The following is an 18,657-nucleotide window of genomic DNA, read 5'->3' as shown; positions in this document are numbered from 1 at the left end:
AAAGAGGTTTGAAGATTTTTCTACCTTTAAATTCAACACTAAATGAAGGAAAGTCTAGATGCAATACGTTCGAACAACTGAAAAGTTTATTTCATTGAGCTGCATTTCGGTGGAACTTTGTGCAATACTGATGTTGTAGGCCTACATACAACTACAATCGAAATCAAAGACCACTCAGGGGAAATAAACAACAACAAATTTAAAAATCCATTAAAAAAACCTCGCCATATGCTAAGGTCTTTATATGCAGGCTCCTTTAAAAAGGGTTTAAAGGGGATATTTTGGTCTGTATAGACAGGTTTTTTTTTTTTCAATGCATGTGTTGTTAAAGCAGGTTTGGCTGTACATGTATTTGCAAAAGTCATAAATTTCTAGAAGTGAAGAAGAAGAAGAAAAAGGGGTAGCAGTTGAGATAGAAGAAAAAGAATGAGAAATAAAAGAAGAAGAAGAAGGAGGAGGAGAAGAAGGAGGAGGAGGAGAAGAAAGATATTGAAGAAGACGAAAAGGAAGAAGAAAAGAAAGAAAAAAAAAGAAGAAGAGGAGGAGGGAAAGAAGAAAAGAAAGAAATAAGGAGAAGGAGGAGGAGGGAAAGAAGAAGAAATTTTACAAATTCTTGCGACAGATAATGTAAGTCGTATATCATTCTGGAAGGCTTCAGTCTAAAATCTGGATACGAAGACTACACCTACGTAACCTTTTACAAGGTTAGCAAAAACTCTTTACGGATACAAGTCATGATCCTCCAAAGCCGTCAGACTGACAAGCCAAGTCTACTCAAAAGTCATGTCCAGGCAGATGATCTCCTCGCATAGCCTCCCCCACCCCACAGGAATATTTGTAAAAAGAAACATTGTTTACAGAGACACAATTGATTAGCAAAGGGGCGATGACATCGGATAGATATTATGAAAATCATATAATATACAGTTCACGACTAAATTATTCATACCCCTTGTAAATTTGATGATTTTTTAAATATTTTGTTTGTGTGTGTTCATAACCCAAGAACAAAAGGTGGACTGGTTGAATTGTGACCTTTCTTGAACATTATTAGATGTGAGCTTCAAGTCACCTTCTCAAGAAACAGAAATCAGAACAGATCAACTGTTCCCATACAAAAATTACAAAACTTGGTCAAGGCATGAATAATTAGACCCCGTTCTCACTTTGTTGGAGCGCTCTAACTAAGACCCGTTCCTCAGGAGCGGTTCTTAGGTGAGTGAGAACGGTCAAAGTGGTCCAGGAAGTGGACTTCTGGACCGCTCCAGAAGACCACCTTCCGAGGTGGTCTTGAGGAGCGGGTCTTATTAAGAGCGGTTTGGAGCGCTCTATAACGTGCAATGTGAACGGAAGCGTACTTTGAACGGAAGTGAGCTAGTGACCTTCGGTGCGAAACATGTAGTACGGTACATACGGTTTGTATTCCGCGCGCGAAAAATTGACCTGCTGACCTGAGCTGCCATAGCAACAAGACCACTTTGACTCGTGGAGCGGTTTGAGCCATAAAAAACTGCTCGGAGTGTGAACGCTCGCAAACCGTTCCTCAAGACCCGTTCCTCTGGAGCGGTCTAAGACCACTTTCAAAGTGAGTGAGAACGGGGTCTAAGATGTTGAATATATGTGACTTGATGGGAGAGAAATATGGTTGTGTACAATTCTCATGGTGATGGGTGAAGTAGACCCCGATTCTTTATCAAGTTCACGTTTTGAAACGTTGCCCAAAAGTCTATTTCGATACATGGCACTGAGTTACTTTAATAGATACAAACAAATTTAAGAGAGAATTCCTTACAAGAGGATACAAATTGCTTGACATCACCTGGGGATATTTTATATGAAGTTAAATTCATGATAGTCATACTCATAGGGTCACTGACTGCTGACGTAAAAGAGTGACCACTTGCCCCGCCCTTTGCCAAGAAACATACCTCGAGTAACTCACCCTTTGTGTACAAACACCTTTAATCAGCAGGAAATAGTTATTGAAATGTCATGGTTCTTCTTCTTCATTAATCCTTTACCTTAGCCCAATGGAAGCCACCAATTATCTTCATTCTTGATCAATACACAGGCTTCCTTGCAATAATTAGAAACAATCATGCCCATAGGTGTGTAATGTGTATATGGCACTTGACTTGGAAATGATGGGTAAGGAAAAAATTGAAGCCCCTGTCCAATACGATGTGATTTTTGTCCATTTGCTTATCGGAAAAACCTTGGCTAACCAATCAGCAAAGTTTAGTGCAAAAATATTCTGTCCCACTCTCCAACCATTGAATCATCCATTTGGAGGTAGAGGGACATTAACTCTGTATTAAAGTATATATAATGAGTTAATGACCTAATGTCTCCAATTAGATGCGATAATGATGTTTGAAATATATATCAATATTTGAATGTTGATGTGCAAAATACATCCGACAAAACGACAAATATATGACTGGTCAACTTGTAAAACAATTGTTTTTTTTTATTAAGGCAGTGTCACTTATGTACATGTACGTATCACAGGATGTGTATTGCCCTGGATGTCTACATAAGAGTTCCTTCCTGTGTATCTGGTAGCCTGTTCACACTCAAAGAAACTCAAATGACATTTGTATATATAAAAAAAGTTGTAAAAAGAATCATTATACCATGAAGGGTATATGTGCATGTGTTCACACATGAAAAAGTATTGTATAAAACAATATTTTGTAAAGAAACTAGTTCTAAAGTGGTCAGTTCACATTTACATGGTATACGTCTCGTGTGAGCTGAAATGACAGCTGACCAATCATGAGTGGGCATTCACAATAACCCTGTCACATTTATTTGGATGAAAACGATTGATGTTCGAAGTAGTTATAATACATATTGAGTTTTTATTTGTGACGATGCTCAAACATCTGTTTCAACATTGTATAATAAGGCATTATGTAATATGATGTTCAGACTGGAAAAAAAAAATCAACATATACATCATAGCTATATGGGTCTTGTATAGTTATACAATGAATTTTGTTAGTCTGAACTGGGGTTGGATGCCTTTGGTGTCTAGCCAGATGGCACCATTTTCACTTGGCTTAAACTTGACATTTTTAAGGGTGTTGGGAAGGAAAGCCCTATGACAGAGTTTTTGGTGCGAAACAGAACGTGTAGTCTTGCTTGTGAGGTCTTCCTCCTCAAAGTCACCATCGACTGCAAGCAGAGATGCTTTGACACATCAGCAAGTGCGCTTAATCTTGAAACTAGCCTAATGAACGATAAGTGCTATTAAATCTAACAGAACAAGAACCACACCAACGTTATTTCATTACCTCTATCAGGTTTTGTGAATATACAGTTAACAACTAAATCAATCATTCCCTTACCAAGTTTTGTAACTGAAAAATTGATTCCCCCCCCCCCCTCCAATTTAAGCTTGTACAGCTATAAGTATTTAACAAAGGCCCTCATTCAACCAGTCCATCTTTCAATCTTGAGTTACGAAAAAAACACCAAAATATCGAATTTACAAGGGGCATCAATAATTTTGTTATTACTGAACAAAGTAAGATCTCAACAAAATCTGATTGAGTGAGGCTTACAGAATCTGGAAACTCTTAAAAACTCCCATAGATCCATCCTAGGGTCTGGTAACTAAGTCTAGCAGTGGATGTGGTATTAGACATGAGATGCAGAGAAGATTATAAAGTACAGAGGGGGGAAGGAGGAGGAAGAAAAGATCAAGAGGGTCAAAACCGATAACAGGAAGAGCTTTTGGAGTGTCTTCCCCTCAGAAGAGTTCCTGGGTAACCAAGGCAACCAAAGTGTGGAAACTTGTTAGTTCTTCCATCGGTAACCCTGTATTTATTCTCGTAACTGTAGGGAAAACTTTACATACATACCGCAGATAAGTGCTGTAAAGAATGGAAGAACATCAGAGAAAAATTGTTCCCTGAAAAGCATGGTTCTTCAAATGCCTTCTTATTCTAAATAAGACAAGTAACAGTTTAAAAATGAGGCCCAATTTTTATGCCACAATGCAATCGCAAAGACCAGAACACAACTTTCTCTTTAAGTATATGTTCCGGTAGCATGCAGCAGACAAAAATAGGTAATGTTTGACCGGAAGTCAATGCACTCTACTGGCCCGTAGGCCTACCTGTATGTCAGTACAAGGAGACAGTGATGGAGAGAGATACATATATCTAAAGATAGAAACATAAAAGGAGATGCAAATGAAATAAAGCAAGAAAATAGAGAGGAAATAAGACCTAGAGAGCAAAAGAAAGAGACAGATATAGAGATATATATATATATAGAGAGAGAAAGAGAGAGAGAGGGGGGGGGGGGGCTGAGAGAGAGAGAGAGAGAGAGAGAGAGGGAGGGGATGGGGAGAGAAAGAGAGAGGGAGTGGGGAGAGAGAGAGATAGAGAAAAAGAGATAGGGAAGAATGAGAGAAAGAGATTGTGAAAGCATCAATAAAAAGAGAAATAACTGATCAGGTTTTGATAACTCAACGAAAGTATCAATGAAGAGATATAATTGATTGGCTTTTAAGAAATACTGATGTTAATTTTTTCAATTTTGTTTAATGAAATTAAGGGAAAAAGTAGCCATTGGATGTAGAGATTAGAATGACAATAATTGAAACCTGGTACAATATATTCTTCAATTAAATTCTCCCTACTACATATGAATCTAATTATCAATTGCTTACAATTTTCGATGCAAGCGAATACCAGTGCCATGTAATGCAATTAAAACCAATTTCACAGACCCGTTGACGTTTTAAATTTCTGCCTTGAGAAAACACTGTAATGAATTGATTGCATTTAAAGGGAAATCCAACCTTGATACCCAACTACGCTACAGGAAAGTGGAAAATCAGAGAAGTGGACTGGTAAAATTTTGAATTAAATCAGACTAAAAAGGAGAACTTAGTTGCAATCAACTTTTTCATTTGTAAAATTGTATATCTTTGTAGAGTACCTATAATAATATGCTACCCATCAAATATTATGAGTAGTGCCCCAGGGGAGAAGGCACCTAGGTGAAAAAAAGAAATTAATGATATTTTTGTACACAATTTTCCTTTTTCTTTTTCTGTAATTAAAAAAAAAAGATTTTGGGACATTTTTACACTCAACTCACAGCCTCCCCCCCCCCCTCCCTCCTCCTTTTTCTTCTTGATGTTCAATGATAAATACTATAAAAACAGATTTTATGATGTGACACTTTCCAGAAGTGATTCTCGATTATCTCGGGCAGAAGGACAGGGGTGTAAAAAATTCTGTGTTGTATCAGTTGTGATTAAATTATTACATTGCATGCAACTTTTGCAAATCTTAACCAATTGCACCAAAAAAAAAAATCATATCAATTTTTGTTTGGGTTTTCATTTTAATTTGAGATGTTTCACATATTTCCATGTGGCTAGGGCTACATCTGTTTTAAAAGGGGTAGACTTTGGAGTGTCTAGAGTCAAACTTTGCTGATTCGGGTGAGTCACATCCCTCTGTTTTCCTGCCCAGACGATTACCCAAAACTAAGGCGCACACCCTCCTAACCTATAAAAGCCAACATGGTATCTTTCAGTAGTCTGTCAAAACAACCTAACGTTGAATAAAATTCCTTTCAGTTCATACTTAGCCCGTTGGTAGTTTGTAAAAATATCTTTCATAAGATTTAATGTAAGTCTTCAGAACACCTCTGTGTACCAATTACATAATTTTCCTTTGTCAAGCCAAAGGAAGCTCACACATCTTCAAGCCATATATGACTTCTTCAGGTAAATCTCACGGTAGACAGTTAAATATCTAAACATTTCCAACTTCCACAAAACTTGCTGTTGATGATAATGACTAGAATTTATAGCTACATTGTAAGACACCTATTCTTCTTTTCCTTCCCCCCCCCCCCCCATTAGCAACAAACTTCATATAGCTCCCTCTAGAGATCCTATGTCATAAAATGTCATCTATAACAACGAAGAGTATGAAAGATCACCAATAACCGACCCGGAAACCAGTATAGCAATGATAAATCAGCTGTGAAAAGCGTTTAATTAATGATACAGTTTGTGCAACACCTCAAGTAGGATGGATAAATATTTGGGTATTTCTTTTTTTTTTCCTTTTTATTAGCAACAAACTTCAAATAGCTCCCTCTACAAATCCCATGTCTTTCTAAAACAATGGAGAGTATAAAAGATCACCAATAACCGACCCGGAAACCAGTATAGCAATGATAAATCAGCTGTGAAAAGCGTTTAATTAATGATACAGTTTGTGCAACACTCGAAGTGAGATGGATAAATATTTGGGTATTTCGTTTCCCAAACACATTTGGAAGCGAGCAAAGCCTATAACTAGCCTGCCAAATTACCCTATTTCTGATTAAAAATTTATCGGCGGATCTGTAAACAGGGCCATTTGAGCTGACATAATTTACAGCCTAAATCATTCCCCAAGGAACTTGCGGATGATATGCAATGCCTGGACTTGGAAAAAAACTGGAAATATGAGGCTTGCAAACAAGAGAATTGCCAGCCATTGTTGTTTGGATCAAATTTCATAAATGCCCATGCCAACTAATACAATTTGTTAGGCAGTAATATTGTTTATTAAGCAGTAATATTATTTATTAGGCAGTAATATTATTTATTACCACAATATCCTGTGTAATTTGGAATAGTACATCTAATTTCCGATCTTAGATCGAGACAATATGTATATCAAAGCTGTTTTTCATATATTTTAATAACGCAGCACAACCAATGTTGTTTGAAAATGGAATTTAATGCTTTGAGAGAATTTAAATCTATCTCTCTTTTCTATCAAAATATATGACAAAATTTGCAAAAAGTACTTCTTAAACTCCCATTATATTCAACATTGCAATTTTACTATGGCCTTACTAGACAGGTTTGACTGTACATGAATCTATGCCCTTCTGGATCTGAACAGATGAAAGAATATCAAATTTACTTATTTGATTCTTTTTCGAATATCCGTGATTCACTTATGAATTTTCTAAATTCCCTGTATGCCTTAGTAACCATTTACAGTCAAACATGTCTATAGCAAACCGCCCTAGGGAAACACAAAAAGTGGCCTTTGTAGACAGGTTCCTTTGGTACATGATTCAACGAGGAACCAATTTCAAGGGAAATAAAAAAGTGGTCTTTGTAGACAGGTGGTCACTATAGCAGATTTGACTGCATATGGATGCCAATGCAATGATTTCATCAGTCATTGATTAATCAATTGAAGAAGAACTTGAAGAAGTGCTTCAATTTTATGAAATGGATACTGTGCAGAAGTGTATAGAGCTTCAGGAAATTATTCTCCTGTGCGGAAATCAGACAAACTGCCTTGTAATGTATCGGTCATACTGAAGAAATTCCCAGGGAGGCACTGTGTCTGATCAATATGAACATGGATCCCTTAAATGTTTGCATTTAATTGCGAGTCTCTGTAGAGAAACGATATTGTGCAGCGGAGTGTGTGAGTGGATGGGGGGAATCGTGGGGAAGGCTACACTTCGCAAGGGGCGCCCAGGCCTTGGGAATCAATTTGTGAAGCGTAGCGGAAAATCGGCCGGTAGCGGGGGAGAATAAGGCAGCCCCATCCCTGGTTAATGACGTTATTATAAAGTGCAATTTAATTACAGCTCCTCATTATGGTGTGCTTGGAGTGAATGCTGCTGTACCATCATGTGACTCTGTGGACGGGATGTAGTTTGCAGGTTCAAACCCTCGTCAGTCGTAGAGCATAGCAAAGTGTCTGAACTACAAGACTATGCCGACTGCAAGGTCTACCGCACTCCATAGGCTCTGTACTTAAGCTGCGCCTGACACATCCAGAGACTGACAGACCTAGGCTCTGCTCAAGACTTCATGGAATTGTGTTGAGGTGCCAAACTAGAGTCTGTATCCGCAGACTAGGGATGGGGGTGTGTAGGGCGGGGCTGGTGGAGGCTGTTGAAAGACATGCTAATGGTCAACAGATGATGCAACTCATTTGCGGTGTCCTGTCGCAGCAGAGAGCTGGGAAAGTTGTATTAAAAAGCATTGTGCAGTTGAAGTAATACTATTACTAATGGGTTTACAGACCTAATACTCAGTCACACTGCCAAACTGACTCGACACCTACCCCACACCGATCAATTTTCAGCAATAAGGAGCAATGCAATTGATTGTTCGTTCTGTAGTCGGTCTAGGGTCGGTCTGGTTGGTGTGCCTGAGGTATAAAGACAGAAGACTTCAGAATACCTTCAACCTTTGACCCAATGACCCTCGAATACACTAGGTTTTTTTTTTTTTTTTAATCTCTGTTGATGAATATGGACACCAATCTTCTAGTTTGAATGCATATCAGAAATGAGTTATAGGAATGACATGATAATGGGACAATACGAAAGATGGACAGACAGACAGACAGACAGACATCCTGAAGCAATCAGACAGTCGGACAACCTGAAAACTTGTTTCCAAACATGTATGACTAGGATTTTGAATGAAAACCAAAAAAAGTTTGTATTTTCAAATGCTTAGAATCAAATGGGTGTTTCACACTTTTACTTTCTCAGCAGACGATTTATCGTGAGTTCCATCTCTTTGGTCATATGATGAGCATGATAGCGGTGAAACTGAATCACAACACTCAATGATATCTAGAGACTCTTCAATACAAAAAATTACTGGAGTATTTATAAACTAAATAGAAGAACTTTTGATTTGATGGATTAGTCATGGACACAAAAAAGACTTCATTGTTAGAAACTGAAATCAAATTATATCGTTGGTTTGAGGTCGACTAGAAAAAAATAAACCACTTCAAAACCTATTAGATGCAAAAGTGAAAGTGAGGTGCCTTTTACTATTGATCAATGCAAGGTATAGATTCCGCAACAATGTGACACTCTTTAGCAATTAGAAGTTTGCATATGTACCGGTATGCAAAGGCTTACATGCAAGACTTGGTCCAGTGGATATGTCTTCGGACTGTGAATCACATGGTTAAGGGTTCAAGTCCCTCCACGGCACTAATCTCCTTTGGCAAAACATTAATGTACATTTGCCACTCTCCACCCAGGTGTTCATATGTTTTAAATGGGAACCGGTAGAAAGGAATTCCTTGAATGCTGTGAGCACCGAAATCGGTAGCCTAGCACAGCCAGGGCAATACTGGAACGCCTTGAGCACCTTGCAAGGTGGATATGTGCACTACAAGAATATAATTTACCCCCATTTGCTTTCAGCATTCATCAAACTAAATATAAAAGTATTAAGCAACAACATGAATTTGAAAATAGTACATTTGATTTTGCTTGGATAAGCATAATGAAAGACCTATTTGTTTAAAGTTCACTTCATCCAAAGATTTTGGCAAACATGTTTTAATGTTATTTATTTGGGCATTCTCATTCCCACATCATTCTTCTATATTACTTCCTGCATACACTATTAAAGACCGTCAATACTACTGGGCAGGTGGCTATCCCATCAAACCAGCTCTCAACTAACATAAGAAAAAGAGGATCATGGGGGACCAACAGGCACCGATTTGGGAAGTTTTCTATATAGAGGGAGCAAGTAGCTACAAGTATGACAGTGGGGCTTTACAGAAGCTACATGGCCTTGTATTTCAATGACAGCATGTGGGTTATGTTGTGTGGGCAGAAGTAATAAGACAACATGCTCTGCATTGTGAAGTAATTTTGCTCATCTTTCAATGTTCACATTGACATATATCATGATATTAAACATGACACAAACAGTTGCTGCATCCCACCTCTTTCCTATATTCACAATCACCATGTGATAGAGCCATGCTGAGAGGTTAGCCGATGAGTAATAAGTTCTAAACTGAAACTGAACAACTTCTCAAGCCCTGGTCCCACCTCTCCAATAACAAGCATTATAACCACAGCTACTATGGTGGGCCAAACAGGCCAATATTCGTACAACTATACGTACAACTATTGGCATGCTTGGCCCGTCATAAACTACACACAAAAAAATATAAATCACCATAATGGCTGAGGCTCATTCATATTTTCAAGTATGTAATCCCTGCAAAACCAATAGCCCATAACTTTATTAGACCTAGATGACCTGCACAAAACTAACCAATCTGTATCCATGTTGCGTTTTTTTTTTTTTAATGCCTACAAAAACCAATAGATCATACATGTACCTTTATTATGCCTGTACATGACCTGAACAAAACCAACTAATCTTTATCCATGTTGGTACCTGGGAAGGTGGGACTGCTTCAAATTTCAAAAGTGGGCAACGGCTGCTCCTGACATTTCTATTTGAAGATTGGATGATTATGCGATGCTTTTCCAATGGTCTTCGTTTCTATCAGAATATCAACATGATAACTACAGGTATATGATTTGGCGTGCTTATATGCAAACAGGGGGAAATTCATGTGATTTGTTGAACGAATGGCATTAATACATTCTAGCACAAGCTGTCACTGGGTCATGCAACGCAGTTTGAGACTACGATGATCATAATGGGGTACTTCAGTATATTAGTTTCATTTGTTTCTCCCAAAATAGTTCTTATATTATCAATATTGTGATTATCAGTAGTATGTTCATGATTCAGGCAAATGGAATGGTAATGATTCTAAAGTATATAATTGGTAGTGATTGTGGTTGTGGCTTTTCACGAATTCACAACTGTTAGTCACTATTAACTACCAATACTTGCATAAAGCCCATCAGATCTGGGAATCTGTAACAGTGAGAGCAGAACTTTTCTAATCTCCAATTGACATCTTAACAACTTTTACGTTTAGATTCGGTGCTTTGGTTGAGATTTGGTGCTTTGTGTTGAGATTTGGTGCTTTGTGTCGAGATTTGGTGCTTTGTGTTCAGATTTGATGCCCAAATAGTTCATTGAATTGAAAAATCTATATAAACAAGCCAGAATTGTCTGTACTTTCAGACTTTTTAAAAGTTGATACACAATGAAATAAATGTAAGGAACTTACAGTACATGTACATGTGCAAAATAGATGTAAATATTATTATTATGGATGACTTTTCCAAATATTTATAAATGATCATAAAGGTAGCTCCAAAAGGTGTAAATAAGCAATAAAGATTATTTAAAAAAAAGAACAAACAAACAAACTTGGATCTAGTTCTTGTTGAGAGCAAAAATGAGCATTATGTCACATTTTTAAAGTTCAAAGTTAACGCCTTCTGACTCTCGGCAAACAATACTCTACTACCGAACCAAATTGCCATAGAAGGTCTACAAATGGAGCGTATCATTAAAATTCGGTCCAGATCAGTGATCTACTGTATGAATAATCAAGGTGTATGATCTACAGACTACACAGCTAATGTAATTTCCAGTAACATCCTACTGTTACTCAAAAGGTTACAGCAAGCAACTACTGTAAGATGCATGTGCTGCAAACATACAAGATATTTGTTTCCTACAATACTGAATGACTTCTAATATGCTCTGTACTCTACTACTCTGTAACATCCTACATAAAGGTCCAAATTCGAAAAGGAGGTTTGTCAATTAACCTTGGTTTATGTGTGTCATATGATGCGTTTCAAACCAAGGAACTCGTCGAAATGTGTCATATGATGCACATAAACCTAGGTTTGTTGACAAACCCCCTTTGTGAATTCGGGACATAGAGTCTGAAACACCAGACTACATCTAATTCAGAACACAGGTGTACCTCAATGTCAATGCACAGGTTAGGATGAGGTGGGTGTAGAGTACAAAAAAAAAAAGGGCTACATCCACAGAGCTTTTCAAGTCTCTTCCAAACAAACCTTTTGTTCTCCAATTCTTTTGTGTACACCCTCAGATTTACTAAGAATGATTCACTCCTACGGCTTTTGTGCTCTTATCTGACCCACATAAATAACGCTCCAAAAGATTTGACTTTGTCAAGTTCTGTCCTCCTCCTCCTCCGAAAGATCTCTATGTTTGTACAAAATGTGTCTGACAAGTCAAAAGTTTTAAATGCAGGATCCCCAACTTGCTAGCCGTTTCAGACAGAGAGTCATCTCAGTTCAGAGGGAGATCGTGACCTTGTTCGTTTACTTTTAAAGTTGTAAACATTTCCCACAGGTGTAAATCCAAATTTAGTTGACATTAATCCTGAGGCTTGGGGTAACTACACCAACAACAACAACAACAATTATGGTGTGTGTGTGTGTGTGTGTGTGTGTGTGTGGGGGGGGGGGGTAATAGAAGTAACTTCCAAGGAGGAAATACAACCATACTCCACTTTATTTACTTGCATACATAAAATTTCTGCACATTCAATCCTTGCAGGCAATTTTCATTGTTCAACACGTTAAAAGCAGTTTAAATAAACTGTAACAAACTTCACATGGGGTATGGCAAGTTAGTTTCCATAAGCTTCCATCAATATATAAAAATAGATACAACATTGAACCATCTAAAACACTGAAAGCATGGATGTCACACAGAACTAATTAGAGAGAGAAAGGGAAAACCATCTGAAATTAGCTATTTTTTTTCAACGCCAGAAAAGCCTGAAATATGGCAGGAGATTGATGAAAACACTTGCATGAGCCTAAAATTCAGGACTTTTGCCTGAAAAATGGCATCCGCATGAAAGGATTTTAAAATTTTGTATTTAACCATATTTTACTCACCTAACATTTGTTTGAGTACAGGCTTATCTTGCTCAAGCCAAACCTATGTAAAAATAAAAGCGAACAAAAATGAGAAAATAAAATGAAGAAACGTCATAGAAAGCTCTCAACTACTTCCAACTCAAAATAAACGGTTGTATTGTTCGACAATGGCAAAGCAATCAAATATATTACATTCCCAATTATTTGTGTGCCATTTATAGCGATGATAGGGCATGAATCACTTTCAAGGAGAGTGATTTACAGAATGACATTATTTATCTTCTACCATATGGCTGTATAAACCACAATGGGTTTGAACAATGTATAGTTCATACCATGCAGTCAAGAAAATTAATAAAGAGGGGGGGGGGGGTGGCAGTGAGTGACCCCTCCCCCCTCCTCACCCCTTCCAACCTCTCCTCCATCCAAACTCAACATTTGTATAGGCTGTCAACAGTGTAAAATACAAATGATCATTTTTCCAGCTTGTTTGAAAACGTTCAGTTATCTTGTTGGCAAATTTGGTTGAATTCTCCCCCCCCCCCCCCCCTCCAAATTTAAAATGGTCTAGCCATACCTCTGCAAGTGGCTGAGGTGTGATCATGAAAATATCATAGTAATCAAATACCATATTGATCATACGTAAACCAAGTTTAATCTTCCTTTTTCCAAAGGTGAAATGTAGTTTATTTTGGAAATAGAACACCTAGTCTGGAATACGTGTAGTTGAATATCCTCTACATTATGATAGAAGCAGAATCAGTTAACAAATAAAAACAAAATACAAACATTCTGCTATCCCTCAAGGACATGGTTTAAAAGTATTGCGATCGATCCATATCAATTGCATGTCCTCTGTTGAAATGATCAATCGCAGAGTTGCAATCACTAGTACAGAGTTACTATAGAAATCAGAGTCATGTTGAGATCGATTCATATAATGAAATGACGTTTATAACCTTGCACAGTTCTACGTTATCAAATAAACCATATTCGTGATGTTATCAAATTTAATGCATCAATCTTTGTTAAGTGCCATGTTACAGATTATTGCATTCACCTGTTACAATTAATGTAATTCAATAGTCATACTGAGATTATATTCATTAACTGTTGCTAGGTAGAACACACATTACAGCTTGTCCTGCCTAACAACACAGAATGTATGCAATTTGTATTCTGACTATTGCAATACAATTATTTGTAGCAGGTAAATTGAATCATTTGAAACGAGGCAATTAGCAAAGATTTGTGCATCAAATTTGATAAAATTACGAAAAATAGCCTATTTGGAAGGCTTCTAACCAGAAGAATATTGAATTTTGAGTGAGTATCAACAACAAAAACACCGCTAGGACAATGATCTCATGAATTGTTTGCTGGTCTAAAATTTCTGAAAACACGGATCTGTTTCTATCATCTTTCTGTCTTTATTGAAACAAAATTAATATGAGGGTGACCTTTCCCTTAAAAAAAAATATGTAACTTACCAAATGATCTCCCTTTGTGTAATATTCCAAACCAAAGTAGTCCATCTCATAGAGATTGAGACACCGACAACATTCAAGGAACACATCCGTTCCTGTCGCATTTTGCTGTAATAAGAAAAAAAATGAGAAGAAAAAGGAAATGAGTACAGTTTTACACACTCTCATTAAATGATACTTTTGATAGTACTCTGTTCAGAGCGTTTTTTTATATAAATCCCAGGTACAAAATAAATATTACTTTGAAATTGAAGGTAATCAAGTGACAGAGACAATGGAAGATTTCAAATCATTTATAATTTTAACGATGAGCATTTAGTTTGGGATTCGATTCATATTTATTAGCAATTAGTAGCAGTCATGATGCTATTTATTTGATTAATCGCAAAAGGAAAATAAGAATGACATCGTACTCAGGGAACTAGTGTAGAGTATGAAGAAAATCTGGTATTATTTCAAATACAACAAAACATTTTGTTTAAAGTATTTGTCATTAATCAATACAAATTTATCTAAAATAAATGTATCTAAAATACAAATTTATCTAAAATTGTAATGATTATGTTTAAATCATAAGACTGATCGGAAGAGAGTTATAACAAAATATTATGAACACTGAACATTTCTTTACAATACTTTTAACATAATGAGAATGTAATTATACTTGGACATGAGGATATTATCATTAGTCGAACATGTGTACGTAGATCTGTGCCACACCCCATTACAGTAATACCTGATCCCAAATCCTGGTAGGTGTTATACCATATTGGACTAGAGGAACGTCAAACTGCAGGGGTAAAAATAGACCTAGCCATGCCGATAGTGACCTGGAAATGACCTCAAATGGAGTACAAAAATATACCCCTGGGCAATGTGCTGTTAATAAAAATGAAGATAAACAAAGTGTATCTTAGGGTGCGTTCAATCGAATTTTCGAAGCTAGAATCACAAACATGAATCACAATTCAAAACGCCGTTACAAAAAGCAAGGTCACTGCGGTTTGCGTTCAAGCGATTTTTCATCAACGCTGATTCTAGCTCATTGCGAGCCAAACCACTGCGCATCACACTGCGCAGTATGGCCCAGGAACTTCGGCGCGCGCTTTCTGGAATTGTTTACGGCCGACTGTCGACTGCTGTTTTGAGCATAGATCGCAATAATAAGACAAAGAATGAGAAGGTGATAGAAGGAAGAAACAAAGAATAACATAAGGAAAGACAGAAAGATAAAGTCGATAGAATGATTAAAACAAAGAATAACATAAGAGAAGGTGAAAGAAGGAAGAATCGAAGAATAACATAAGGAAAGACAGAAAGACAGAAAGAGAGAGTGATAGGATGCTTAAAACAAAGAATAACATAAAAGGTGATAGAAGGAAAAAACAAAGCATAACATAAGAATAGAAGGAAGAAACAAAGAATAACAAAAGAGAAGGTAATAGAAGGAAAAAACAAAGAATAACATAAAAATAGAAGGAAGAAACAAAGAATAACATAAGGAAAGACAGAAAGAGAATGTGAAAAAAGGAAGGAACAAAGAATGACATAAGGAAGAACAGAAAGAGAAAGTGATAGAATGATTAAAACAAAGAATAACATAAGAGAAGGTAAAAGAAGGAAGAATCAAAGAATAACATAAGGAAAGATAGAAAGAGAAAGTAACAGAATGATTAAAACAAAGAATAACATAAGAGAAAGTGATAGAATTATAAAAACAAAGAATAACATAAGAGAAGATGATAGAAGGAAGAAACAAAGAATAACATAAAGAAAGACAGAAAGAGAAATTGATAGAATGCTTAAAACAAAGAATTACATAAGAAAAGGTGATAGAAGGAAAAAACAAAGAATAACATAAGTATAGAAGGAAGAAACAAAGAATAACATAAGGAAAGACAGAAAGAGCAAATGATAGAATGATGAAAACAAAGAATAACATAAGAAAAGGTGATAGAAGGAAAAAAAACAAAGAATAACATAAGAATAGAAGGAAGAAACAAAGAATAACATAAGGAAAGACAGAAAGAGCAAATGATAGAATGATAAAAACAAAGAAAAGGTGATAGAAGGAAAAAAACAAAGAATAACATAAGAATAGAAGGAAGAAACAAAGAATAACATAAGGAAAGACAGAAAGAAAAAATGATAGAAGGAAAAACAAGGAATAACATAACGGAACAGGCCACGATGGTATAGTGAACGCAAATTGCATGCAAAGCGGGCGCGCGGTTTTTCCCAAACCGGAAGAGGCTTCGTCATACAATCATGATTGAGAACTCCGTCCGTTCAATCGAATTTTAGCGACCGTGATTCTTTTGAATCATGATACAAAACGCATCTTTTTCAGCGTTTCATGTTTGTGTTTTCAAACACGTTTATTTTTACGACCGACGAAAAAATCGCTTGAACGCATTGCGTTTTAAACTAAACGTCTTTAGAAACCGTGATTCTAGGGTGAAAAAGTGTCGATTAAACGCACCCTTAAAAGCCACCACAATCTCCTTCACCATTATTTATTACCCCATTTCAACATATTGGCGTTATGATGGTGCTTGGATCATGAGCATTGTCCGACTTGTCATGATATTGTTTGGATTTGGAATGGAAGATGGCAATATGATTCCATACAAGAGAAGATTTCTACCAGTAAATAAGTACATACAGTACTCTATAAAAATCAGAAGTTTTCCTACAACTTTCTGATATGAACCAGTGTCTGTCGTGAAGTTTAAGGCTTCCAAGTGGCTTTAAAACTGGCAACATCTAATTTTTCAAATTTGCGAAAGTTTCAGGTTGAGAAAGTCTCCGGTTTCAAATCAGACAGGAGTTAAGGGCAATTGCTTTTGATTTATCATTAAAAGAAAAACCTTTTACAATAATGCCTGTCAAGACTCATGATACATTAAATATAAATGCCAGACAGAATTTATGAGAAGGTATGCAGGTCGTCTACCATGGGCTACTGAGCACCCTAGAAAATCCAGGAATATCATGGCTTGGAAACATTTGCAAGGCCTGATTTTAGGCCCTTTACCTGAAAAATAAGCATTTCTCAAAAAATCACATAATATGGCAACTGACAGTCATGTTCATTTGAAACATTAAGAGACAACCTTCAGGAATACATGTAAATCACTCCTTGCCACAGACTTATCATCATCTTTGTTTTTCTGAGGCGTTTTCGTTACGAAGCTCACATCAGGTACACATTTTCAGACTAGTCATTGTCGCCCCTCGTAACGAGGGTAGAAAGAGGTCATTACGTCGTACTACTGGAAGCCCTATTGGAGAGGAGAGAAGGGATCGGGCGGCCAATTTGGAAACGATCTAGAACTTGTCGATGATGAGATCTGGCATGAACCGAGCAAGCAAGCTAGACTTGCACTCTTCCTACGCATGGATTGGGTTACATCAGATTGACAGGTATTTGGAAGCAGTGTAGAATTGCTGTGCCACAAGTCATACAGCGAGGCAAAAGTCCTTTGTACAATTTTAAAAAGTTGTATGCTACTATTAGAGGAATTAGTCAAGTTAATCGGGAAACTGATTAATTTAAATTAGACTGATTCAAGATAAAAATATCACTCTAAATTATTCAAAGTTTTTCCAACCCTTCAAAAGCACTTGTCAGTTCTTTGTGATTGATTGATTAGAAGTAGAATAACTAAGGAGTTTGTAGGACTGGCTTACAAATATATGGTAACTTTAAAACCTAGAAGTTACAAGCAATTAGCTAGATTTGACCACATTGAGTGCCACTTGAAGAACAATATTCTACATGTACATTCCTTTTCATTTACATAATTTTATGGCAGGGAAAAAAATAACACAAAGCAGTGAAACATCTCTCGAAAGCCTCCGTTTCAAACTATAAACTAAATCAAAAGAAGTATTTAGATACCAGTAGCTGGTGACATCCAAACTACCTGCTCTAAATTACTTTAAATGAACTTTCTGTAAACTCTGCTATTTTTGGCCTTCCTCCACTCAGTCTTGCAGTCCGCTGACTTTGAATAGAGCATTAATGGTCTGCTTCCTAATCACTTCAGGGCGTTGGACGACTAGACAGTTTCTATTCATAGAACCAACTACCGTTTCAAACCCATGCACAGGAAAATGACGAGGGACACACGTGGAAACTAATGCGTGGGACAGTAAAAAGTTGGACTGTTTAATAAAGCTACATGGAGTCATGGCTCATCACGCAGGGAAATAGTTCAGGATCATTAAAATATTTCCTTTTCAAAACTATGCATGGCTCACTCTAAAAATCAATTGTGAACAATAACAAATTCCATTTGCAGCCATTAAAATAAGAATCGATTTCCTTCCTAAAGATATGACCCCAATACCCACAAATCTTCTTTATTTCACTACTGCTTTCCACAATGCCACTGACCCCTTTCAAAACTCTACCCATACACAATTGAAAATAATATTTCATAATTTCATATTATTAAGGAGCATTCCCCATCTTACAACATTCAACAAGTTCTGCTCCACAAATCAACTATCGTGTTTTCTGGGTTCACAGAAAACAAGGGCG

At 36.8% G+C, this 18,657-nt stretch overlaps 1 protein-coding gene across 2 annotated transcripts in view; it reads right to left on the bottom strand.

Moving 5' to 3' along the window:
• Positions 1 to 18,657, bottom strand: part of LOC579053 (FERM, ARHGEF and pleckstrin domain-containing protein 1) — a 99,529-nt gene that overhangs the window by 42,714 nt on the left and 38,158 nt on the right. For both annotated transcript variants that reach the window (XM_030981863.1, XM_030981864.1), the window contains exons 3-4: positions 14,112 to 14,216; positions 12,640 to 12,682 (exon numbers count right to left, since the gene is read on the bottom strand). In XM_030981863.1, the coding sequence (XP_030837723.1) occupies positions 12,640 to 12,682; positions 14,112 to 14,216 (148 nt within the window). The remainder of the gene's footprint in view (positions 1 to 12,639; positions 12,683 to 14,111; positions 14,217 to 18,657) is intronic.

This window comes from Strongylocentrotus purpuratus, unplaced genomic scaffold (genome assembly GCF_000002235.5).
Source record: "Strongylocentrotus purpuratus isolate Spur 01 unplaced genomic scaffold, Spur_5.0 spur5_scaffold_12, whole genome shotgun sequence".
NCBI classification, from domain to species: Eukaryota; Metazoa; Echinodermata; class Echinoidea; order Camarodonta; family Strongylocentrotidae; genus Strongylocentrotus; species Strongylocentrotus purpuratus.
Note: the sequence above shows the minus strand (reverse complement) of the source record. Positions and strands in the feature narration are given on the sequence as shown.